Below are 27,352 nucleotides of genomic sequence, written 5' to 3'. Positions count from 1 at the left end.
TTACAAATATTATCAAATAAGATAATATTTGTAAAGTGATTAGTGCAGGTGCCTGGCACACAGCAGATGCTTACTAAATGCTTATTCCCTTCCCCTTCTCTGTTAAGAGAGAGGGGGTGAATTAGAGGGAGTAGAACAGGAAGAACTGACTCTGACATCCAACAATTCTAACATAACACAGTAAGAAGAACATTGGTTCCAGATCAATAGGTTCAAATCTGATACTATTTGCGTGACCTTAGAGAAGTCTTTTAACAGCCTCAAGCCTGAGTTTCCTCATCTGTACCATGAAGAAGAAAGATTAGCTCTGAGTCTTTCAAACTCTAGGAAGAGCTCATGATGGGCCAATGGATCCCAAATGGTAGAGTCATCAGCAGAGACCACTCTGAGCTGCTGCTTGCAAGGAACACTCTCTTTCTCTTCCTATTTAATCATGTGAATTCAGATTTCAAGAAACCGGGGGAATGATGAGATAACACGTCCTTATTCTTCATGGGGGGACTTTAACAGGATCACCAAGATTGATAGTACTAAGATTTATTCATGACAAAACATTTGATATTTTTAAACAGCTGTTCTTTTCCCCCATTCAAGAGCCAGTTGGCTGAAGTTTACACATTTCAACAGCATTTTACCCACAGCTGCTACTAACTTTTTACTATTTTATTTAAATAGCACTGTCAAGAACAATTCCATCCTCAGAGAAAGCTTCTAAGATGAGCAGAGAAGATATTGTCTTCAGTTAAATACTACAGGAGCTACTATGGAGACCCACGAATAAAACAGAGGAAGGAAAATGGAAGGCAAAACAGAAATTTAAGTAGAAGAGTATAAAGCAATTCTGTTAGACCAATTCTGAAAGCCATGACATATTCATCCCTTAGTCTTACTTTGTCTACATTGGCTAAAACATCTCCCCCCAACAAAAAAAAAAAACAAAAAAAAAACAAAAAAACAACACTGGCCCAGAAGGTGACTCAGGACAAATTGTGGCTCACACCAAAATCATTTCTTGGCTTTAAAATTCTCAAGTAAAGGTTGATTGTACAACTTTGTGTGTGTGTGTGTGTATATATATATATATATATATATATATATATACACACATATATATATATACACACATATATACATATATACACACATATATACATATATACACACATCTATAGATATAGATATATGTATACACACACACATACACACAGAGATATATAGGAATGACACGGTATTAATGTAAACTTTATTTCTCTTTGTAAGAATGATGAATATTCCTGGACAGACCATTTATATCTGGATCATAGTTGCAGAGCTGAGCACTACAATTTTTCATACATGACAAAACTGAAGACACCCCTTGTGGATCCCAGGAGCCTTTTATACATTCAGAATAAGCCAGAATCAGATATCTGAGAAGTCAAAGCTTATCCTTTGTTACAGTGAGGATACTGAAGTCCAGGGAGATTAAGTGCTTGATTAGCCAATGATTAGCAGAACAGATACCAGAATCCAAGACTCCTAGTTCCTAGTCAGAAACTTTCTACTACACAAAACAGACTATACTTTCAGTAAAATAAGTCACATAGATAAGTCACTAAAAGAGTAGTATCAAAACAGTAAGCCTACTCTTTGAGGAATAATCCTAAAAGTCTCAGGAATAGGGAAATCTTGCAAGAGGGGTAGAAGGATGAGGTGCTTGTTGAAGGGGAAGGGTCCAGGCTCAGTGAAAAGGGAATACTGGAAAAAACTGCAATTGGAATCCTTCCAGGGTCCTCCACTCTTATATCCTGCCCCCAAATCCCCTTAGTCCTCACACCTTGTCCCAAAGCTGTCCAAAGTATCCTACCCCAACACTTCCCAGGCTTGCTTTTCCAAATTTCCTCTGCTTCTTTCTTTTCAATCTTTGCAGAAAAGAGCCAGGACATAGAATTGAACCCTAGCTCATGAGCTCCATGGGTCACCCAGAATGGTCTGCTTCATTCATCTAGGAAAATGGAGGTAGGAGCTGGAAAATGTCCCATATTATCTCTTCCAGCTTAAATCCAAGATCCAGTGAGGAACAAAAGTCGAATTTGGCTGAATAAATCACAAGAAGATATTTTAAAAGGCTAGAGAGGAAGAAAAAGAAATACTATTGTAAATTGGATAAGATGCTACCTCCAAATTACCTTTCAAATGGCAGAATACACAGAGATAGACTTTGGGACAAGATGACCCTTCAGGTCCTCCTTGACTACCTTAGGCAATCTCTTCTCTCCAGTATTAAAAAGATAGCCGTAGACTAACCCATCCCTCCTCTTCATGCAATAGACACATTTTATAATGCTTCAGAAATGCCATGGTCTTATGCACAGAGCATGGGATTCTCATTTAGGTATGTGACACTGGTCACGTCACCTCATCGGGTCTCAGCTCCTCATTTGTAAGATGAAGGCTATATGCCACATAAGATCCCCTTCCAGTTCTAAAGTGAAATAGTTTTTACGCTAAAAAGAACCAGAAATATGCTTTTCCAAGACTCACTGGTTGTCTCCAGGTCTTCCTGACATTTGAATTGGCAGTAGTGGGTTTACTTTTAAACCAGTCAGGAAATACCAGAAATATCCACCTCTTTTCCTGCCTGTTGGTGTAATTCTTAACCTGGAGGAAAGTCATCTTATAGTCAAAAAAACCCAACCAAACAAAAGCCAAAGAAAAAAGAGAAAGCTGAAGAGATTGTATGTGTGCACACACGTGCACACACACACACACACACACACACACACACACACAATATGTTTTGACTCCTCCCTAGGACCATAGTAGTGGAACTACAATGAAAGCAGCAAAAAGTTATTAGTTTTCCCACGAACAAAATCAATTGAGGTATCCGCTACCACTCTGGAAAAAAGAAAGATTAGTATCTGGTTAATCCTGAATCTCGTTAAACGTTAGCAGTGATCCTAAAGAACAAACTCTTATGTAAGTTAAATACTCAACTAAATGTTCAATAGTAAGCACAACCTAACCATAGATACACAAACACTACACCAAGGTGACCACCCCTGGGCTGCATTCTATTGAGGGAATATGAGTAGGATATCTCCTATTGAACAATTCCAGCAATAAAAGGGGAAAAAACCAAACATGTAAAAAAACCCTGTCCTTTTTGATCTCACCACAGTATTGTCATAAACAAAATATTTGAAAAGAAGGTGCATTTACCATACATGGAATCAATGAAAAGGAATATACGTCATCAGGTTAGCTAAGAATACTTCCAGTGAAGTTCAGTAACATTTATCCTCTCTTCTAGGATATGACTAATTGTGCAGATACAAAGGAAAAGAATGTCTTCTGGGGATATTCATAATCTCAATTGGGTTTCAGAGATAGTGATGTGAATCAGATCCTCTTCCACTTCTCCAAGATGGCGAGCTACCAAATGGTCTCTTTCTTAAAACCACATTTCCAGTCGTGACTTTCCATAGGGTTTAGATGAAATTTGATTTCTACTTCAGACTCAATAAATTCCAATGGTTCCCTATTACTTCTAGGATTAAATACAAAATCCTGTTTCATATTCAAAGCCTTTATAACCTGCCTTCCTCCTCCTCACTTTTTCAGTCTTATATCTCACATTCTCCTTTGAGATCTAGGAACACTGACCTTCTTGTTGCTCCCTAAACAAGGCACTTCATCTCCTGACTCAGAACATTTTCCCTGGGTGTTTCTCATTCTTGGGATATTCTTTCTTATATCTTCTCCTCTCGTTTCTTGAGCTTGCTTCACTTCCCAGCTAAAAGGTCATCTTTTATAGGGACTCTTTCCTTAATCTCATTATTTCTAGTGTCTACCCTCTGATGATATCTTCAATTTATCCTGTAAAAAAATCTCTTGGTGTACATATTGCCTCCACCATTGGACTGTGAGTTTCTTGAGAGTAAGCACGGCCCCCCCCTTTTTTTAATCAGTCCTTAGCACAGCACCTGGAATACAGTATGTACTTAGTGTTTACTAGAATTGTTAGACCAAAATAATATCTCTAAGGAAAGATAACTTAGCAGAAAGAGCAGTGGATGGTCTTAGAAGACCTCATTTTTGGTCTTAGATCTACCAGCAACATGTAACCTAAAAGAAGTCACTTTGCTTCTCTCAGGGTTTGGGCTCCTGACTATTAAAAGGGAAAGTTAGACTAGCTGACCTCTAATCTGCCTTTCCAGCTTCAAATAATGATGTTATATTTCTTCTAGGTTTAAGAAGCATGATTCCATGCCTCCTTTTTTTAAAAGGAGGAGGAAGAAGAGCAGAAAAGGAATAAAGAATAGAACTTAATGACATACAACTAGAGAATATAATCAAGAAATGATTTTGGGATGGATTTCTCAGCTGTCAAAAGGTCTAAAGAATTAAAGAAATATGTGGGGAAACATAAATTTATTTAAAGTGAACATCTTCTGCTTTGAAAATTATTTATAGAAAGAGCCCGGTACCTTCAAATTCAGATACAAAATATTCAGTCTACTGTGCTACAAAGTCCCTTTAAATTTTTTTTAGTGGTGTAAGTTAAGGAAAAGTCAGGATGACACCAGAGACTTCTTACTGAGCTTGAAGACTTTCCCCAACAATCCCAAACTTCCATATCTTAAGAAGGCAGAATTGTGACTCAGATACGCCATCAGTCTTATAGTGATAAAATAAGTCATCAAAATATTTGATCTGATATGTCCTTCAACTTCCACTTCCACTTGGCAGAATAGCGATGGCCTTGGATTATCAAAGGCTATGCCAGTATGGCGCAAGCCCTGGCAAGCCCTACTGAGATGGAAAGATTTCAAGCAAAAGCCTGGTGACTATATGTCTGTCGTGGGTGGACAAGCCTAGTGAAATTCAGGAAAGTTGACTCTGCCACAAGGCTGGGACCAAATGGAAGTGTTTAACCACAGTAACCCTGGAGGACCATGTACTAAAGGAGAACAGAGTGACTGACGTAATATACATTAGTGGGACACCCAAATGGACTCACGAAATAATGGATCTTTGAAATAATGAAAGGGACATGATTACATGAAAAGAGCGCTAGAGAGATTCTGTAGAACTATGAGCTTAATCTCTGCCACTTCTTTCTTGGATGATTATGAACAAGTCACATCACCTTTTTAGGTCTCATTTTCTTCATTTGTAAAAAAGGGGGGAGGGAAGGAAACAAGTATTTAAGTGCTTTCTCTGTGGTAGGCACTGCATCCTAAGTGCTTTACAAATATCTCATTTCAAAGGGTTGAATGAGTGACAGCAGTGCTTGAAAAAAGGTAGAAAAGAGAATGACTGAACTTCTTTAAAAATGCATAGAAAAGAACAAAATGATATTCGGAAGACAACAAAGCAAGCTTCTACATCCAGAGAAAGAACTGATACGAGGAGTCTGAATGCAGATTGAAGCAGATGATTTTCACTTTAGTTTTTCATTTTTCCCTTTTTGTTCCATTTCTTCTTTCCCAACATGTCTAATATGGATATGTATTTTACATAAGAGCACATATAACCTATATCAAATTGTTCACCATCTTGCAGAGGGAGGAGGTGAGAAAAGGAGAAAATTTCAAATTCAAAATTCTTTTTTACAATGAATATCAAAAACTGCTTTTACCTGTAATAGGAAAAATACTATTTAAAAAAAGAAAAAAGCAGCTATTATGTTGAATTTATTTTATAACATCTTTTTTAAAGCAAACTATATAACTATGATTCAGTTTCATAGAGTATACATTTTCTGTTGTTGACATATGGAAATGCTCAGAGTTGCTGATGTTTATAGAGTTCAAAAAACTTATTTAGAAAATAATAAAACGAGGGTGTTGGACGAGATGATTTTCACAGAACCACAATCCTCTGAAGCATGGCCTTAATCTAGGTATCAGTGTTTTGTTCTAAACTAAGGACTGATCTGACTTGAATCTCACAAATGAGTAAGATCCAGCAGGAGACAAAGTCATCTAGATTTTAAAATTGAACTTGTCCTTGAATCACAATATAGATTAGAATGGAATGGTATCTGATCTATATGTGTGACCCTGAACAAGCCATTCAACCTGTATTGGTGGAGAGAGTATACATGGATCATTGGAAGTACCAAAAGGATGGAGTTCAGGCCAGTTCCATCTTTGTCTCTTATTTCCTGGGTGACCCTGGCTAAGTCACATCACCTATATAAAAAAAGGACTCTTAGGCTCCTTCAGGAGGCCTCTGAAGATGAACGGTCTCTGACCAGGCAGGGTGAGATCATAGCTGTATCAGGAATAAGGGTCTCTAAGTTCAAAACTCGATTCTTTTACTGTATGACCTTAGAAATTTAACTTCAGCTTACCATTATTAACATTAATAAGAACAAATAACAGCATTTCTATAACAGTTTAAGGATTACAAAGTACTTTAAGTGAATTATTTTTTAAATATTGCTAGTTTTATCCCCATTTTACAGATAAAGAAACAGAAGTTAGGTAAGGGATTACCCAAGGGGTACCCAGGGAGTAAGTGGAAGAAGTAGAACTAAGAACTGCAGAACTAAGTAAGTATCTGAGGTTGGATCTGAACTCAGTTTTTTCTGATTTTTAGTTCAGAGTTCTACAACTGTTGTCACTAGCTGCTGTTCTGAACTTTAGCTATCTGATCTATAAAATGAGGGAGAGGCTGGACTAGGTGATCTCTGATGTCCCTACAGCTATTAAACCTATGCTACTGGTTAATTAGCTGATGCTGCAAGTGACATATTTATGCACAGAACCTCAGACATCCAACAGACACAATCAAGACACCTTGTAAGAAGCATGAAAGAGACACTGGGTTCTATAGATCTGGCTCTGTCACTAATTCAATATTTTACTCATAGTAGGTGCTTAAGCTATGATTGCTGAATGAATGACACCCTTTATCTCTATGGACTTCGGTTTCTCCATCAATTAAAAAAAAATGTGGGTTAATTGTTTTAAATGTCTCTTCCTCAAAACTATTTTCTAATAATTTATCATTTTAACTCCTCAAAATTCAACTCCCATCTAACTTTCACAGAGTTGCAAAATTGATATTCCTAAAGTCCATACACTCCTTGTTCAAGGTCCTTCACAGGCCCCTCTCTGGCTCTAGAAGGAAATGAAAAATTTTAGTTTTGAAAGCCCTTCATAAGCCAACTCCAACCTCTGCGCCCAGACTGATACCATTTCCCTCCCTCTCATACTAGACATTCAGGCCAAACTGGTCCCTGCATAGGACATTCTCTCTTGCTCCAGTGCATGCTTTGGCACAGGTCAGCACTCCGTATCCTGGAATGCTCTTACCTCTGTCGCCTGGAATGCCTAGCTCCATTCAAGGCTCAGCTCTTGAGCTGCCCTCCTACATTAATGATGGCCAGCTGTTAGCGCTCACCCTTTCCTACAATGATTCTGCATGCACATTTCAATTTACTTACCTGTGACATGCTGTTTCCTCTTGTGAAATATAAACCCCTTGAAGGCAAGGACTAATTCCTGTGTTCTCTCCCCATCTCCTGATATGGTATACCTCAGACACTTAATAAAATTATTCCAGAATATAACCTCTTAGAGATTTTACCAAGATATCAAAGTCCACATATGGCACAAATGATTCTAAAAGTGAAATGACATCCAAAGGGTTTAAGTTCTCACATTTGGCTAACAGGTAAACAGGTTGATTTGTGGGGACTTTATTTCAATTAAAAATACTTTATAAGCTAGCCATTTGTAATGCAAGAGAAGCATCAAGTGTTCTATAGTTCCAAGCAACTCAATCATTTTAGGGCTGAGGAGACCCAGGCCCAAAGGAGAGTAACTCACTCATAAACAGGGCCTTTTTATTATTATATACTGCTTTGCACCTTGTTGGCACTTAAATAGGAACAAGAATTTAGAACTGGAAAGGAACCAGAGAAATCATCTCATCCAATCTCCTCCTCATTGTAGAGATGAAAAAATCTAGATTAATGCAGTGGACACAGAGCCAGTCCTGGAGTTAGAATCTTCCTGAATTCAAATCTACCATCAGACACTTTCTAGTTGAGTGACCCTAAGCAAGTCACTTAACTCTGCTTGCCTCAGTTTTCTCACTTGTAAAATGGGCTGGAGAATAAAATGGCAAATCACTCTAGTATCTCTGCCAAGAAAACCCCAAATAGGGTCATGAAGAATAAGGCATGATTGAACACCACACAATGTCATAAAAGGAGTAAATGACAGAAGAGGGATTTGAATTCAGGTCCTCTTACTATAGCATTCCCACCCCACCCTGCCATTTTACTACACTGTCTTTTTTCAGTAAGTAACTGTTGAATTCAACTAAGCTGCAACCAGAGTCTATTTCTACTCTCCTGGCTCTCTCAGTCCCTTGGCTCCAGACATCATCATCCACATACTAAATATACAAGCTAACCTGTCTGTAATAGCCCCAAAGGCTAAGAGAACTATAGAATTTCAAGTTTCAGGGGTTTAAACGCAGCCTTTCCAGTTAAGTTCAAAGTTAGAGAAGACTATTTAGTTCCCAAGGCCTTGTGAAGAATGCCAAGAATTAAAACCAAATGGCAAGAGAGCCCCATCAGACCATTGTTTAAAGCAGTAGATAGCAACTGAATTGACTTTTCCAATAGTTAAGAGATAGGTTGCTTTTCCTTCCCAATCCTAAATCCCTTTTATTAAAGAAGGACATAATGGGGGTGAGGGTTTTAGCTCTAAAATTCAAACCCTGAATAAAACATCTTAATCAATGTCTGATAAGACATTAGGTTTAATCCTCCCACACATTCTATGATACTATCTGCAAGATCAGAGATTTAATGACATTAGAAGTCACCTATTCGAGTTTCCTCATTTTATTGATAAAGAAACTGAGGGTCTGAGAGGCCCTAAAGTGATTTGCCTAAGATCATACAGATAGTAAGCAGTAAAGCTGGCACTGATGAACAGTCATGTAACCAAACTAGATGCTTGTTAGTTTTTGTACATTTCTACCTTATAGTTTATAAAGCACTTTCCTCAAAAAACAAAAACAAAGCACCACCCCAAAGAGCCTGACAGCAAAAGTTTTATCATCCTCATTTTACAAATAAGGAAACTGAGGCTCCCAACAGGCTGGTCTTCACCCTGCATTTTCAACCTTTTTCTGAAGCTCAAACCAGTCTTCAGAAGATTCTCCATACTACCCAGAAGTGGCTTCTGTCCTCCTACAGCTAGGTTTACCCACAGCAACTTCAATTCTCCCCAGTAATGAAAGTGCAGTTCTGTAGAAGCCCACTCACTCCCTGCAAAGCTGGAATTTCTCCTCACTTCAGCCTGCAGGTGAATGCCAACTTGTCCCTGGGGTCACAGAACAATCCTCCAGCTCTGGTAAGAGACGAAAAGAACTACAGCATGAAAAATCTCAGGTCTGTATCATAAATCTTGTTTATCTGCTGCTTCCTAAATGCTGCCTCTCCTCCTTTTATTTTGAGTTCCATGGTATGTCTCTTTCTCTCTTCCTCTCCCTCCTTCCGTCTCTCTCCCTCCTTCCCTGTCTCTCTCCCTGTCTCTCTCCCTGTCTCTCTCCCTGTCTCTCTCCCTGTCTCTCTCCCTGTCTCTCTCCGTGTCTCCGTCTCTGTCTCTCTCTCTCTCTCATACACACACACACACACACACACACAACTTGGAGAAGAGACAAGAAAATGCTTTTTTTCTTTGAAAAGACTGGGGGCTCATACTAATGGAATTTTGAGCACACTCTTGGATATATTTCACGTGATGGTAGGTGCTATTGAATTGTCTTTTCTTTTTCTTTTCTTTTTACACTTTTTGCTACAAAATATTACTTGATGGGAAAAGGACAAAGGTGAGAGACTTGCGGAATGAAGAAGTCATAAACATAAAATGTAAAATAAGATGTCAAAAAGCTTTAGAAATATCTACAATTGTCTTAAATGTATAACCTAATAAGCTAGTTTTAGGATTTGAAGATTTGAGTTCAAGGCATAACTCTGATACCAATTGTGCAGTCTACTTAATTGGCAATCTCAGTTTCCCCACTTATAAAAATGGACATTTATAACAATTGTCACTAGCTTTGTCATGGGGTTGTTTGAGCAGAAAAAGCAACAGAGGCTTGTGAATTGAAAATCTTCAAGGAAAGATTACAAAGACTTGCTTGCAGAAGCAGCCACAAAATGTTCTCTCTAAGTCAATTGTCAACAAAGAGACCTCAGGAGGCTGACAGGGACTTAAGCTGCAGAATAAAAACTTGGCTTTTTACCTTTCCCTTTCCTATCATATACTTAAGCAAAAGGGATCCAAATGCAAGAGAAGGCTATTTAAACAACTTAATAATTAAAATTAAATTCTTGAGAAACAGAAATCATCTCATATAAATCACTTAAAAGCAAGTAAATTCTAGAAAGACAGCCTGTTTATACTGGCAGATGTCAGAAAATTCAAATCTGTGAAAGATGAAAAAGATCACTAATTAGATTTTAGGTAAGGGAAAAAAGCTAGGATGTTTTAGCAATGGGTATTTTTGTCAGCTGTTCTGGAGTAAAAGATCAAAGAGGTCTTTCGAGGTGAAGGGATTGGACCATATTCTGTGTAGTCCAACAGCCTTCATCAATGAAAAAGATAATCCAGGCTTGTTAAGGGAAATAGCTAAAGTCACCAACTTAGGCAGGAAGTATCAGAGAAAGAGAATCCTTGGTCCTCAAATCCAACACTGCTTTATATGTGCCACGTAAGAGACTCCTCCCACCTTCCCCAGGTGCTCCCAACTCCTGATACAGACTCCTTTTTAAGGAATTCAACAAGAAGCACCAGACTATGGAAGCTCTGTTCTTCCGCTACAGAAACACTGGCAAGAATAACAGAGTTGTTCTATGTAGTAGCTTACCTAAGTTTTATATTAATTAATTAAAGCACAAATTAACAAAATTTAGCAGCAGTTTGGAATTCTATGCTCTTTTCCTAGAACCCTGGCCTAGAAAAAGGCTTAGGTTACATGTCTATCAATGAAGTCCAAGATTGCCCTCTACCCTGGTCAGCTACCTGCTTCTTCTGGACACCTTGGACTCTAGCCACAGTGGCCCAAAGCTACAAGTCCTGGGGAGGAAGACAAAGAAGCTGGGGGAGGGCAAGACAAAGAGACAGAATCCCAAGGCCTGAATGATGGGTTTGAAAGCCATACAGTCTGGGAATCCTTTGTTATAAAATCAACGGTTTAACATACTGCCATTGCTTAAGTTGAAAAAGTCTGAGAACACCAGACCAAGAAGAACCCCATCTAGAATCTACAACAAAAACAGCCTTCACCTGACTATTTACAGCAAAGGAGCCACATTAATTCCCAGAGCTTTCCACTCCTACATGGTTATAACAGAAAAAACATTTTCTTGACATTAAGCCTAAATGTGATCTTTTGCAACCAATATTCATTTCTTCTACTTCTGTCCTCTGCCCCAAATAAATAGAGTAGTGGGAAGAAGGGGGAGGATGGTCTTTTTGACATGATTGCTTTTCAAATGCTTTCAGACAGTCATACTATTTTCAGTTCTCTTTCACAAACTAAATACCAACTGTTCTTTCAATCGATTCTTATACTTAAAAGACAAAAAGACCCTTTCCCATCCTAATTAGCATCCTCTGGATCCTATCCAGTTAAAATGAAGCACTCAGATACTGAATATAATATTTATAGATAGATGTGTCTTGACCAGTCCATAGCATGGAGATTATCTCCATACTGCTTGTAGCCATCTCAATGCGATCTAAGACAGCATTTATCTTTATGTTGCAATTGTTATTGTTGTCATATCATCCACTAGGTCAATCTGAACTTGAAGTACACTAAGAGCCCCAGATCTTTCTCTAGCCAAGACTTCCCCTGATAAAACACTGTTTAAGTTTGGAAGATACAGATGGAATTGAAATGAATGTTAAGCAAAAGATGTTTTGATCCAATGTTACATCATGAAAAGAAGGGTTCCTTCCTTTTTTCAACATTCCTACCCACTTGTGGGGAAAATTATTCTCAGACAGCCACGATAAGGCCCTATCACTATGGCACATCTTTTGGGGGGGCAATATCTCTTTTCCAATCTCTTTAAGAAGAACTATATTAATAGTAGACATTCTCCTAGAATAACTATAAGATAATTGAATGATTCTGTATGCAGTCAACTTTCTCCATCCCCACAAATGAAACTGCTCTTTCCACTAGAATTCTTAGATAGGATTTGGAATATAGGGATGATTTCCTTGGTCTTTTCTGGCCCGCCCCTACTAATGCAAGAACATTAAGTGGGCTATAAAGAAATGGAGTCTCCTTCTTACTTACCCTTTGGGCCCTTTCTTTACATAAACTGACTGAAAATGTGGTTAGCAAAAACTGTTTTGTTAAATTACATGACTATAAAAGCTTCCCAAAAAAAATCATAGTGTGATCACAGTATGGAACTTTGCAAATTATATGGACTCCATAAAGCCACGATATCTTTTCTTTTTTTCCCCACTTCTTTTATAAAATCTCTCTGAGTATTATTAATAGTCTGGAGGTAGACACGGGCTCTAGCTTTGGGAAATGTAGATTTCACATCATATGCCGCTGCCTGTATATAAATCTCACTGAAAACTATACAAAGTTAAATTTAGAAACCAGAAAAACACTCAAGTTAGAGGTTCTGGCATCATGGGGACAACTGGCATTTCCTCATCATCCTTCTCCTTCCAGGGTGAGAGTTATGTAACAGGTGACCCAGTTTTCAATTTCTAATTGTGTGAAATGTTGAAGGGGCGCAAGTGAAGGAGCAAGAATTTCAAATGTCACAAAAAGTTATTTGCCATTGTCCTGTGATTTTAAAAAGAAATAACAAAAAGAAGAAAATGCTCATTTCAATATACCTTTAGTATCATTACTCTTCTAAGGCAAACTCTTTCCATTCACAACCCTTTTTTGCCCAAGAAATTTTTACACAATCCCGATATTTAAGTATATAAAATAAGTACACAAATCAAACATTTACTGAAAATAAATTATAATTCACGACTCCCACATTCATTTACATGACCCTATATAGAGTCGTGACTCACAGTTTAAGAAGCTTTGTTCTAAGGAATACACTTGGGGGAATGTGTACATATATAGACAGAGCAAATAAGGTTTCACCTACCGGGGCTTTCTACCCGCTTGTAGTGGTATGGATTGATGCAGACCTCCTTCTGCTTGGAGCCAAAGGGAAACTCACAGCATTCCAGCGGTTTCAGTTCATGGTGGCTCTGAAGGTCTGGCCAGCGCCACACGCGACAATAAATGACATGTGGCAGCCCTTTGCGGTGGGAGACTTGCAGCCTGCCATCCAGTGATCGGGGAATGGTGACACAGTTGCTGGGCTGCCCTGGACAGCTCAGAGCTTTTTCTAATTCCTCCATTGCACCCTTCTTTTTCTTCAGTTTTTTGACCAGAGCATCCACAGCCTTCTCTGCCCATTTTTCTTCTTCATCCCCCTGTTTCCAACCCAGAAGCCTCTTCACAGCTGGGCTGGTAAAGGAGAATAAACTTGTCACGTTCATAATGGAGTGCTTTGGGCTCCCAGATATGTCGGGAAATCAAGTCCTGGAATGTCCAGAAAGCAAGTCCTGGGAAGGACAGAGGAAGATGTTGTTCTCTCTTTATACCACGTTTCTGAAGTTCTGAAAGATGGAAATTAACATTCCCAGTGCCACAAGAAATCAAGATAGACTTCTACCCAAATCCAGGACCTACAAGACAAAAGAAGAAAAAGGAAACAAGTTTTTAAAATGTGCTTTGATAATATTCCTACAGATATCCAAATATATAAGTCGGGTTGATTAAGAATCATAGAAAAAACCCCAATTTTCACAGATGCTATTTTTTATGAAATCTTGCATTTCAACAATTTAAAATTATGAGAAGGCATTCAAAACTACTGTTGCCACCACTGTTTAATCCAAAGAAGACAAAATCAGGTAAGAAATATATATACCAAACTATTCAAAGCAGCCATTTTTGTGGTAACAAACAAAAAACTGGAAACAAAGTAAATGAGCAAAGTTTAAGGAATGACTAAGCATCTCAAGAAAAACTTAAGTGATTAAGTCATTTAAACTAAGGCTTCTTAAATTTTTTCCTCTCCTGACCCCTATTCAGCCAGAGAAGTTTTTACACAATCCTGGGTCTACAGGCATACAAATAGGGCATTTACTGACAATAAATCATAAAGAAATTTATTTTAAATGATTCTTTTGTATACATATAACTTTATCACTTATTAAATATGAAATCAAATTTGCATATTAATTAAATGGATATGCTTGTTTATTTTTACATAAAGAATTAAATCTTAGCAGAATATTTGATACCTGTTGCCAAATTTTTTGTAACCCCTACATTCAGTTACATGAGTCCATATGGGACTGCGACCCACAATTTAAGAAGCTTTGATTTAGACAATTACAAATAGTCAAACTGACTTCAAAAGACCTAGAAAAGAAGATGCTATCTTCATCCAGAGAAAGAACTGATAAAAGTAGTCAGAATGATTTTACATATATGTAAATGTATGTGTGGGAAGAGAGAGAGAGAGAAAGTGACAGAGAGAGAGAGAGAGAGAGAGAGAGAGAGAGAGAGAGAGAGAGAGAGAGAGAGAGAGAAAGTGACAGAGAGAGAGAGAAAGTGACAGAGAGAGAGAGAGAGAGAGAAAGTGACAGAAAGAGAGAAAGAGAGAGAAAGTGACAGAGAGAGAGAGAGAGAAAAAGTGACAGAGAGAGAGAAAGTGACAGAGAGAGAGAGAGAGAGAGAGAGAGAGAGAGAGAGAAGAGAGAAGAGAGAAGAGAGAGAGAAAATGCACATATATATTTGTATCTATTGTTTAACTATCTCTTGAGGGGGAGAGAAGATAAAAAGTTACATGATAACTTTAATATACATTTAAAAGGAATAGCAATATATTTGCAGTTTCACGTGTGATCACTTTTCCCCTGATCTACTGTGTTATAGAAATACTTGTGTTATTTAAATTCAGAATAAGATTTTTTTTAAAAAAGGAATGCAAGGGGCAGCTAGGTGGCACAGTGGATAGAGCACCTGTCCTGAAGTCAGGAGGAACTGGCAACATAATCAGGCTTTCCTTAAATTTTTTTTTGTAATATAAGAAGGTTCAAGTGATAATGGAGATTATTGGGAATGACTGTTGTACACACTAGTTGTGTTATATATACCAGTATGACTTCAAAAAAAAATACAATTAACTTCACAACAGAAAGGAAGAGAATATTGAGTTCAAAGTAAGTACTTACTAAGTGTTTGTGAATTGAAGACAAATTTTAGGCCCCTATTTCAATTGTGAAAAATAACAGGGGCTTTTTGCTAAGCTAAGTCCAATTAAACAGTTACCTATTACATGACAAACATAATAAATCTTAACAACCACACCACTCATCACTGCACTACACATTTGGAATACCAACTTTATGGCCACATAGCAGCTGGTATGATCCCAGAATATTCTTACAAGTGTGAAAATAAACCATCTAAATGTAACCAATAGGAATAACCAATAGGAATGAACCTGAAAGTATTCTCTTCCTAACCCTGCTCCCATTAAGACCAGAGGTTCTTAACCTTTTTTGCTTCATGGATCTCTTTGACAATCTGATGAAATCTACAGACCCCCTCCCTTTCTCAGAATAATTGGTTTTAAATGATTAAAAATAAAACACATGAGATTACAATGGTAAACAATTATTCTGAAATACAATTATCAAAATATCAGTAATAAAAACAAGTTCATAGAACCCAAATTAAGAACCCTTTTACTACATTAAGAAAGATCCATTGATCAGCATGAGTTGGAATTAAATTCCAATAGTGAATTAAAAAGCATTATTCCTTGAAAAAGGAAGCTAGTTAAGCCAAAAATCTAATAATAATAATGCTAATAATGATGATAATAAGGAAGAGAAAGAATGATAAGGAAGATGAAGCTTTTTACTTATTTTAAGTTTTATTAACAATGAACATCAATTCAACTAACTAAACTCACTTAAGTAACTTTATAACTTATTCATTTCAAATAAATTAATAAACTTTTAAGCCACAACTATATAAGAGTATAGCAACATAGCAAAAGGATTCGATTGGATTTGATACCAGTGGACTTGGGTTCAAAACATCTGCCATTTATTATTATCTGTAGGATCTTGAGTTACTTTAATTCTCCAGGCCTGTTTTCTCATCTGTAAAATGAGGGGGGATTGGACTTAAATGTAGTCTTCCTCTTCCAGCTCTAGATCTATGACAATAAGACCCCAAGAGTCTTTAAGTCTCTTGAAGGATTCTTTGTCAATGCATTATCTTTTATCTACTTATTAAATTTATTAATCTATTACTTCCACTCTACTATCCATTCTACTGTTTCTGCCCCAATTCTGCTCTGAATTATTTCATACAGATTTGCCTTTATACTGTATCCCTCACCCTTGTTAAGTCCTCATAGCACAATGGTATTCCATTCCATTCATGTACCTCAATTTCTTTAAACTGTTCCCTTGCTGTTGAATACTTAGGTTGCTTCCTGGTTTTTATGAAATTATGAAAATGTTTTGAGTAGATAACTAGTTCTTTCTTGGTTTTTATCACCCCAGGATACCCTCCCCAAAATGGAAGTATTTTATTGGCTAAAAGAAAGCTTTTTAAATGAGGCAGGACCTAAGCAGACTGTTTTATATTGCCCTCCTCCTTCATTTCCCACTGCTTTAATTAACTCCATGATCAAATAGAAAATCTTCCACTGGGCTTTTAAAGCCTTTCACAACTTGGTTCCCTCATGCCTTCCCAGGTTTCCTTACAGTTTGCTCCTAAGTAGTCTACAATCCAGCAACATTGTATTCCTTGTACTTCTCAGTCTAAGACACTCCACATCCTCACTTTGGGCGTTTTCCCAATCTGTCTTCCATTTGTGGAATGCCCTCCCATCCTCATTCTCCCCTCCCCCCCTTTTCCTTCAAATCTCAGTTAAAATCTCATCTTCTGCCTGACAGATTTCATCATTCCACTCTCTCCCCACCTCCCATTCTAGTGCCTTCCCTCTGAGATTATCTCATATTTATACCATGTGTAGACCCTGTTTGGACATAATCCTCCCCGAAAAAAAAAAAAAACAACAACAACAAACCAAAACAAACCAAAAACCATAGATCCTTCCCCAAAGGACCTGGCAGTCTAAAGGTGAGATAATACATAATACCATGATGTACCAAAAAAAAAAAAAAAAAAAAAAAAAAAAAAAAAAAAAAAAAAAAGGATGTAGAGAGGGAGGAAAAAATTGGGGGCAGTTTCTAAGATTGAGGAGTACCAGAAAGGGCTTCTTGCAGAAGGTAGGATTTTAGCTGAGAAACTATGGGGTCTTCTGGAATGGTTGAGAACTATGAAATCTTCTAAAAAATTTATCTAGACACATAAGAGGCAGCTACATAAAACAAAGTACATGTGGATATGACTCATTATACAATCATAACTTTAATTAACTGGTAAATTTACCCTTTGACCTAGCAATACCATTATTAGATCTGTTTCCCAAGATGATTAGGGTAAAAAGAAAAGAACCTCTATATTCTAAAATAGTTATAGCAGTTTTCTTTGTGGCGGCAAAAAACTAGAAATTGCAGGGATATCCATCAATTATGGAATGGCTGAACAAGTTATGGTGTATGCATGTGATAGAATACTACTATACTGGAAGAAATGATGAGCTCAATGATCTTAGAAAAACATGGACAGCCTTTCATGAAACAATGAGAGCAAAATGAGCAGAACCAAAAGAACATTGGAGTAGCAGCAATATTGTTTTAAGAACAACTTGATTAACCAAGTCATTCTATTATAAAAGCCCAAATTGCAAAGTTCTATGAAGGAAGATGCCATCTGTATGCACAGAAAGAAGTGATTAGGTAGATATATATATATATATATATGTATATATATATATATATATATATATGTACACACATACACACATATGTATAGATAGATATAGATATATCTACGTGTGTATATACACATATTTGTGTCTAATGGTAGCCTTCTCTAGGGTGAAGAGGGTATAACAAAGGAAAAAAATGAAGAAAGTTATATAATAACTTTGCTGCATATTTTAAAAGGAATAGTAAGTTCATAACAGAGTTGCAATTTCAGGAACAATCTTTTTTTCTACTCCACTTTGTTATGGAAATGCTTGTTTTATTTCTTAAGTTCAGAATAATTTTTTAAACTAATAAATTTATATTTCCTTAAATGTATTCTAAAAGAACTGACCTTTGCAATTTAGTATCAATTAAACTAGAAAAAGCAAATGATTCCTCTTCCCCATCATTTTGGCATTCACTTTCCCATCACATCCCAAAGGGAACAAAAAGGGTACATTCCCTGCTTAAGAACTTAACCACGAAATCACAAATCAAACTCCTAGAGGGCAGGGTAGAAGTTGAGAACTTCTTATTAATAATCTGAGATTAAAGATCTGAGAAGATCTTATTAAAAAGGGGGGGAAGGGAAATGACAAGGTGAGGGATTTCTTCACCAACAACAAATATTTTGAATCCTCTCCTTTTTCATTCAGTCCAAAGCTCTTTTGAAGGAACTTCTGAATTTCAAATCTTTCAGCATAAAGTAGGGCTGAAATTTACCTGTGTACTACCTCTAAAAAGGCTTATAAAATAAATGATTACCAGACAAGATTAGAGGGGGTTTAATTAACCAGTTAGAAAACAAACTTTTCTAAGGGCCTTCAGCACATTCTTTGTATGTAAAATGGTTGCTGCTATTTATAATAAATTGAATCAATTCCTATAGCTGACTTTTATCAGTTCATTAGATATCTTCTACCAGGTAGTTCTTTGCTAACAGCTGGGACAGGCCTATCTGTATACTAACAATCATCTTCCTAAATCAAAGATGTTGAGGTCACTCACCAGCTCAAAAGACTTCCACAGTCCCTCATACTTTATAGGATAAAATACAAACTCCTTAGCCTGGTATCTAAGGTCTTCCAAAATATGGTTCCAACAAGCTTTACACAGCCTTACTTCATGCTGGTATACTTCACAAAATTTATATATTAGTCAATTGATTAGCATTTATTAAATGCCTACTTGTACACTAGACCTGGTATCATGTGCTAGAGATGCAAAGAAAGGCAAAAACTAGTTCCTATTCTCAAGAATTTCAGTTTAGTCAGGGAGATAACATAGATACAAATAAAAGATATCCAAAGTAAATGGGTGGTAACCTCAAAGGGAAGGCACTCATACTAAAGAAGGCTGAGAAAGGCTTTCTGCAGAAAGCTGGATTTAAGCTGAGACTTTAAGAAAGCCTAGGAAGCTGAGAGGCAGAGGTAAAGAGAGACAGCCAGTGAAAATCTTAAGAGGAGAGATACAGAAATAGGAGGCTATGAATACTGAAAGGAGACTTGAAAGCCAGAGGATTTGGTACTTGTCCTAAAAGTAAAAGGCTGAAATTTGCTGTATGAGTGTTGAGCATGTGTGTGTGTGAGAAAGAAAGAAAGAGAGAGAGAGAGAGAGAGAGAGAGAGAGAGAGAGAGAGAGAGAGAGAGAGAGAGAGAGAGAGAGAGAGAGAGAATATTGTTCATACCTGAGTTTTATTTTATTTTTTTGGAGAGATAATTTGGGTTAAGCAACTTGTCCAGAATCACACAGATAGCATTTAATGTGTGAGGTCAAATTTGAATTCAGGTACTCCTGACTCCCTCTATTCACTGAGCCATCTAATTGTTTCTGGACCTGCGTTTTAAAAAGATCAATTTGACAACAGAGTGGAGAGGATGGATTCATTGAAGTGAGCTGTAAGCTGCTTCCAGATGTACCATCAGAGGCTCCTTGCATTTTTCCCAATCTTAGACAGGACAAATGCTCCCATCTTCTCCCCTCTGAATCCTTCCTTCAGGTTTCAGTTCCTCATAAAGCCATCCCTGGAACTGTCCCTCTCCCTCACCATTCAAATTGCTTCTATCCCTCATTTTCCTTGTAGTAGAAATTATTTTATCTGTGTTATATTAACTTTTCAGTTCCCAACTTCACGATGCAAACTTTTTTTTTAAATCTCTGTTTCCTCATTTATGGCACATTATAGGTGCTTAATGTTGGTTGAGGTTTCTTCCAACTTCAAAACTTTTAAGTTTAAATTGAAAGCAAAATGAATCATTATCTGAAAATATTCTCTAACTCAGAACAGCTTCACCACAAAATCTGACAGTACAGTTCCAAAGTAGAAAAAGTTTTAGTACCCTAGCAAAGGGGAAGTGTGTATTTAATTTGGACATTTTCCTGGGGTTCTCTGAATGGAGAAGGAAGGACTAAGGTAAAATACACTAGTCTACTATTTAATTTGTCAATTCTACAAAGGGAGAGGATTTTATCTGAGGTTCTTTGCAAACAAAGAATTAAGCAAATGTGAATATTCATCCACAAAACGAAGACTCCTCAGATACTAGACACCTAATTCTCACAAAAGATTTGAAAGAAAATCATTCTAACTTCAGCTAAGAAGTTCTACAACAATCCAATTTCTACCATCCTTAGAGAAAATAGTAGCAAAGTATATAGTAATAATCCAAGTGGCCCCTGGATCAGTTTCATAGAAGAGGAACTTTGTGATTTTAAAAGTTTGCATTAAATAATGATGGAATTGTCCAATGAAATAAGACACCAAAACCATAAAAAGGGATAGTAGAGATCAAACCGAGCTCAAAATGTCTTTTAGAATCAAAATGACATAAGAGAAATGGTCCAGTCTTAATGTAACAACTAAAATGTCATATATAGTACAACAGAAATTGTTATTTTTTTTTTAGGATCACTCTTCTGTCCTTAGTAGCAATTGGTAAAAATTCACAGCAAAAGATCAAGAATGTTAAGAAGTGATTTTCTTAACAATTCTCAATGAAGAAAACCACATCTTCACTAAAATATTCTTTTAAAAATTCCCATCCTTATTTTTTGCTTCTGACAATAAACAGATTGCAAAAGTAGCTACAAAGTACCCACTATAATAATCTCAGATTTGCAACTTCGAGCTTTTTCCTTTCAAAATTAATATTAATTTGCTTTGACTCACCTGGGTCTGTGATTTCCAGGCTCTCTCCCTTTGTCTATATATCCTAGAGTAAGTAACTTTTAAAGTTACTTTAAAGGCAGGAACTATGTCATTCATACTTTGGTAGATTCAGCACCTAGCATGAGGCCCAGCCTTTAGGTACTTAATGATAAATGCTTGTGAAACTACAGGGAAATTTACAATGGCTTTCCCCATAGAAAGACAAACATGGAGTTTGTTCTAGTTAATCAGGAATTCCACATTTCTAAGTCAAAAACAGAATTTCTATTTTGGGAAGCTTCACCAATAACTTGAAACCATTAGCAAAAGCATGATCTCCACGATAAAACTGGAGCTCATACCTAAACTCTACCACAACCTTGGAATGCTATAATGACGTGGGATGTCAAAGCATTCTAAGCTTCTCAAGGATCTTTGGGATAAAATTAAAAAAAAAAAAAAAAAAAAACTTTAGCAAACAACAATACTATGGAGAAGTACATGCTTCTTCCAGAGAATGGGGACTGTAATAAAAATCAGCTGCCCTGAAGCTCTGGCAACTTGAAAGTTTTCTATGGCCTAAGATTCATATTCTCACATAAATAAATTTAAATATCTGAGCAGATCTCAAGTATTCTTTCCTTCTAAAGCACTCACTCCTCATGTATTATTTATTCTCTTTCATTTCCTTTCTCAAGCCAACATACTACAGAGAGACTTTAGGGGATGGGGTGCTGATTTAGGTGAAGGAAAAAAATGATCTTTTTATTTTAAACAGCTTTTGATCTCTTTTGTCAGGTATTTTATGCATTTAAGAAATTCTTCTGAGAAGGGTTTTACTGGGCATCCAAAGAAGTCCACAACACAAAACAGATTCAGAACCCTTGGCTGTAAAGGGACAGCAAATAATGGGGTTCTCTGTACTCCAAAACTAGAAGCAGGAGATTTTAGGCTAGACGTGATTTTAGGAAAACCAAATCTGTCACCTTCATCTCATAGTTAAAGAAACTGAGTCCCAAGGGAGGAAAGTAACTCAATAGTATTTAGCTAGTTCTTTAAAATTCATATGGTGCTTTTCATATATTCTATTATTTGATCCTTTCATCAAACCTGTGAGGTGGAGGCTATTGTTATCACTCCCATTTTACATATGGGAAAAGTGAGGCTGAAAGAGGTTTTATATAGGTTTATAAACACACACATTCTATGCTCAATTCCAAGTAAGCTTGATGTAGTATACTTTTTACATTAGCTTTTTAAACTATGCAAATATAAAATGGGAATGATAATAATAGCCCCCACTCCCCCCCACACACACATATACACGTACACCCATCCCTTGGGAACTGTAGGAGTTGGTTTGAACAAGTGGGTTGAAGTGGAATATATGAAACAATCTGCTAGAATTAAAGAAGTTTAGTCAATTTTTGACTTAAACTTTTCTTAATAGAAACAGTATCATTTCCTTTCATAGAGATGAAGGTCACAATAGAAGGGTAGTAACACTATCAAGATCAATGTTTTCAGATATAACTAGGAAAGAGACTGGAGTAAAACTCGCAGTGAAGAAATACAAGGGAAAAGTTTGTATCCAACAAACGCATGGCAAAAAAAAAAAAAAAAAAAAAAAAAAAAAAAGCAAAGCCAGGAGAAAAATATACATAAGGATTACAATAAAGTAAATGACAGTACTGAAAGATTAAATATAATGACTAAACTTGGTTCCTGATGATGAAATACCTATGTCTCAGGAGAGATGTGAAACAGCTTAGAATGCTTCAGCAAATGTTGCTCGGTTGATTAGTTTTGCTTAATCCTTTGTTTTTCTTTGTTATAAGAGAAAGTCAAAATTGGGTGTGAACTGGAGGAACCTTATATCCTGAAGAAAGATCTTCAGAGAAGACCAGGAATAAAAGGAACTGTATGATAAGGAAGAGAAGATAGGCTGGTTATGTGGAAAGAATCACTGACAGGTGGGGTTAGACAAGATGCTCTTCCCCTTGGAGATCAAGAAAAAAATCTAGCAAAGTCTATAACAAACTGGGCCTAGAATAGTCAGGAGAGGACAAATAAATAACAAAGGCTTATGTAAATACTGGGTTTGAGGAGCAGTTTATTAAATATTAAATTTGCTTATCGTTTGTACTCTAGATCAATTATTTTCTCCCTCACTATTATTTTCTAAATTAATCTTCAAGATAAAAATCCATCTCTCTCTTACAATTCCAGGCATTGAAAAACAAAACTCTTACAAGAAATCTGTATAGTTAAGCAAACAAATTACATGCTGACTATGTCCATAAATATATCCTAAGACATAGGTCATAAGTGTATTCCACTTTAAAAATGAACAGCTAAGGAACTAGTAGGAGGAACTTTACAAATATATGACCTCACAGATTCATGTGAATATTTCAGTAAAGGAAAAAATATTGGGATGGGGTGGGAAGGAAAGGTCTTAGTAAATGGCTATGATACAAACCACAATCATTTTTCAAGAAAAAAAAAAGTCAATGAATTTTTAAATGGACATTTTTTTTGGGGGGGTGATGTTTTGCATCACAGTAATTCCTAGCTATACATCGTTCTACCACCATCTTTGTCTCTTAACTATTTTAAACATTGACTCTATGGCTTTTCTCTAGTTGTCTTGTATCTGTACAGGAAGGGAGATCCCTTAGGGATGGCAAGATAGCAGAAGGTCAGAGGAAAAGGAAATAGATGGTTGTAGGGAGGATTGGGAAGGACTAGAGGAGGAAGGGATTAGATCTAGCAAAATGGTGAGTTTCAAGTCTTTTCCTAGTTGCTTCTTGGCAAGATTCAGATTTGATGAGCAGCTGGGGTGTCATCCACACAACATAATTAGTTTCTGATGGACTGACTGATTTCCAAGGCCTAACAAGCTTATATTATCTTACTAGCTGTTACTTTGGATAGAATCAGTTCCTGTTTATCCCCAAACACTTATCTCTATCCAATTCTTGCTTATCTTCAAAATTTGGTTAATTAAAGACCCACGGGTCAAAAAAGATCTACAAGGCTCCAATTCCAGTCTAGAAGCCCTTCTCATCAAAAATGACACATTTATTTTTAAGCTTATTTGACTCTCTTAAGATCCCCAAGCTACACATGTTGCCACTTGTCCTAGGCAATGAATGTGAATAACAAAACGCTGGGTTTTGGAGTCTAGTAGGAAGAACTTAGGTCCAGGTCTTGACACTGCTACTCACTACCTGTATGAGCTTGAACAATTGGTTTACCCTCTCTCCAAACTCAGTTCTGCCATCCATAATAAGGGACTGGGTTAGAGTGGCAGAAAGGTGTGAGCTCCAAACCTACCTTAAACACTGACAATCCATGTGACCTTGACCAGTCACTTTATTTCCATTTTTATTATCATGGAGATGATAACAGCATCTACTTCAGAGGTTTGTTGAGAGAATCAAATGAGATAATTTATGTACTTTGTAAAATATTAAAAGGACAAGCCATTAGATTTAAGAGTCCATAAGAAATCTATGACACAATGATCCTATTAGCCAACACTCCATCTCCACTCAAAAAAAAGGGGAGAGGGCAATTGTACCTTCTAAATGAAGGAAAACTGATCATAGAAGATTCTACAAATCTCAGAGAGGGAAGAAAAAAATCAAAGATCTATGGTCAGCCAGAAGACCATGACTAAGTAAGCACTCAAGATAAAAGAATGTTACATACATATGAACAGTTCAGAGGAGAGATGGGATGGGAAATGCTATTTGAAATCAAAGGACAAGGGTCCTTTACTTCCTTAATTTGACCCTCATTTTCCACGGCCCTAAAATAAGGGAACTCTATCTCTAATTCTATGATAATACTTACGAAGCACTTTGCAAACCTTAAGATGCTAAATAAATACTAGCTATAATTATTATTATTATCATCAGCTTATGAAGATTTTCCTTATCCTATGTCTTAGGCTCTTGCTTATATTTCTATACTTGTAGGTATCTATGGAAATTTAAATAGAATTAATTAGTAATTAAAAAAATCTCCTCATACAAATGTCTATTTGTCTCTTGACTGGGTTCTGTACTGCTTGATTATTACAGGGAGATATAAAAGAGCTAAATTCTTTTATAGCTCTCAATCATTTCTTCAAAATAATAATTACCCTCTCCTTTTAAAACTGTTTTCTTTAACAATTGCCTTCTCTTCCTTCATTCGGTTGAGAACAAAAGAAAATCAAAATCCCATTACAAACATGAACAGCTGAGCAAAATAAATCTCCACATTGGCCATTTCCAAGAAAGAGAGATAGGAATGTATGTAGGTAGGTAGGTAGGTAGGAATGAAGGAAGGAGGGAGAGGAAAAAAAAAAAAGAAAAGAAGAGAGGAAGGAAAGGAGGGAGGAAAGAAGAAGGGAGAAGGAGGAAGGAGGGAGGGAGGGAAAGAGGGAGGAGGGGAAGGAGGGAGAGAAAGAGGGAGGGTGAGAAGGGAGGGAAGGAGGAGCTCTGAGTCTTTGACTGGAGTTAGGTAGCACGTATGTTTATCATTAGTCTTCTGGAATCCTAGTTGATTACCCTGATCAGAGTTACAATATTGTTGTCTTTATATAATTTGTTCCCCTGATTCTGCTCACTTTACTCTGCACACAGGTGCATACAAATTTTCCCAGATTTCCCTGAAAACATCCTCTTCACAATTTCTCACAACACAGTAGTATTCTGCCACAGTTATACATAACTTATTTGGCCACAAAACAGCAATTATTCTCTACAGTACTTTTACCCAAGATCCCTTGGTATCAGGAAATTTCACTCAAATACCTCCCCACATTAAATAAAAAGTACCTAACTTTCCTACTCAATTTGCACACAAAGATGCACATTAGTTAGACCAAGGAAGAAAAGTATTCCCATTTCCCTCTTCTTCTGCTCTTCAGTTCAAAGTTCTTCTCAGTTTATTTCCAAGTAGGAATCTAGGAACTTTGGCACTGGACAGGATATCTTAAGGACTGGCCAGTCCAAACTATACCTGAAAAAGGTAAAGTTTTGAACTCCCTTCCCAACAAATGGTCTCTCAGGCTTCTTTTAATGACCATCCTTTCCTGTCTTCCTCAGAGTTCCTTTCCTGTCATGAAAACCTGCTACATACCAAGAGATCTCAGAATGGCCATTACCATCTAGAAGAAAAACCAAATCAATAACTTTACTGAGACCCCGGACATGACTGCTTTTTGATGATCTTCATGTTCTTTTAGGCACTACAACTCTGGCCCATGCACCTTGGGCACTGAAGCTAGTAGCTTCCCCCCCTCAGTAATCCTAGTTGGGGACTCTATTTCAAGCCCATAATGAAAGGGCAGCAGTTACTCTGTGACTATTCCTCAGTCAAACACAATAGCTAGAATACTAAGAAGGAAAGGCTATTTCTTGTAAGCCCATACACACACTCATTTAGACAAAAATGAAGAATGGATTGTGTGGTTGAGAATCAATCACCGGCCAGAGACACTCAGTGAGGTCTCTCAGAACAGTGAGTCAGATGCGGTGGGATAATGCAGCAACTGGAAAAGAAAGACCCAAGTGAGAAGAGCCAACACATACTGAAACAAGGAACCTTCCCTACAAAAATGGCGACTGGCATACAAATTTATTTTGAAAACTTCCAGTGCGATTCAAACTTCTCCTTCCAGAATCAGCCCATCCCACGGGACAGGAGAGCTCTAATTGCTACAAATCTGCCAAAAGAAATCTGCCCAGGCAAAGTCTACCCACTGCTCTCAGTTCCACCCTGGTGGAGTAAATATAACTCTAATTCTGCTTTCAATCATATGAATTCTTTGTTTGGATGACATTTTAAAACCATTTTATTTAAAGTACCCTGGGTTCTCTGAATAAAACTGGAGTGGATTGATAAATACTTATGGGTATACAATTACATGAACATTTGTCTATCTGTGTTTAAACATATTATTGTTGTACTAGGACCTCCTCTAGAGTTTAAACTTCTTGAAGACAAGAACACTTAGTAGATGCTATACACATGTAGACTAGATTCTGCACCTCCATCTTTACTACAGGAAGCCCACCCCATCTACCTCTTTGCTCCCTCCAAATCCCAAACAAATGTCTTTCTATCTGCACGCTCCGTAATTCACTGACTTAGAAACAGAATGGAAAAACCTCCTTCTATCTATACCACAGCTTTCTGAAATCTCTAGCTGCCAATGGCTCCAGAACACACACAA

The 27,352-nt window shown here is 37.0% G+C and overlaps 1 protein-coding gene across 3 annotated transcripts in view; it reads right to left on the bottom strand.

Moving 5' to 3' along the window:
* The window catches only part of SMAD1 (SMAD family member 1), a 93,440-nt gene that overhangs the window by 39,287 nt on the left and 26,801 nt on the right, over window positions 1-27,352 (bottom strand). For all 3 annotated transcript variants that reach the window (XM_074275465.1, XM_074275466.1, XM_074275464.1), the window contains exon 2: window positions 13,163-13,751. In XM_074275465.1, coding sequence (XP_074131566.1) covers window positions 13,163-13,562 — 400 coding nt within the window. In that variant the 5' untranslated portion in view covers window positions 13,563-13,751. The remainder of the gene's footprint in view (window positions 1-13,162; window positions 13,752-27,352) is intronic.

The sequence above is a fragment of the Sminthopsis crassicaudata genome, chromosome 6, assembly GCF_048593235.1.
Source record: "Sminthopsis crassicaudata isolate SCR6 chromosome 6, ASM4859323v1, whole genome shotgun sequence".
Lineage (NCBI taxonomy): Eukaryota > Metazoa > Chordata > Mammalia > Dasyuromorphia > Dasyuridae > Sminthopsis > Sminthopsis crassicaudata.
Note: the sequence above shows the minus strand (reverse complement) of the source record. Positions and strands in the feature narration are given on the sequence as shown.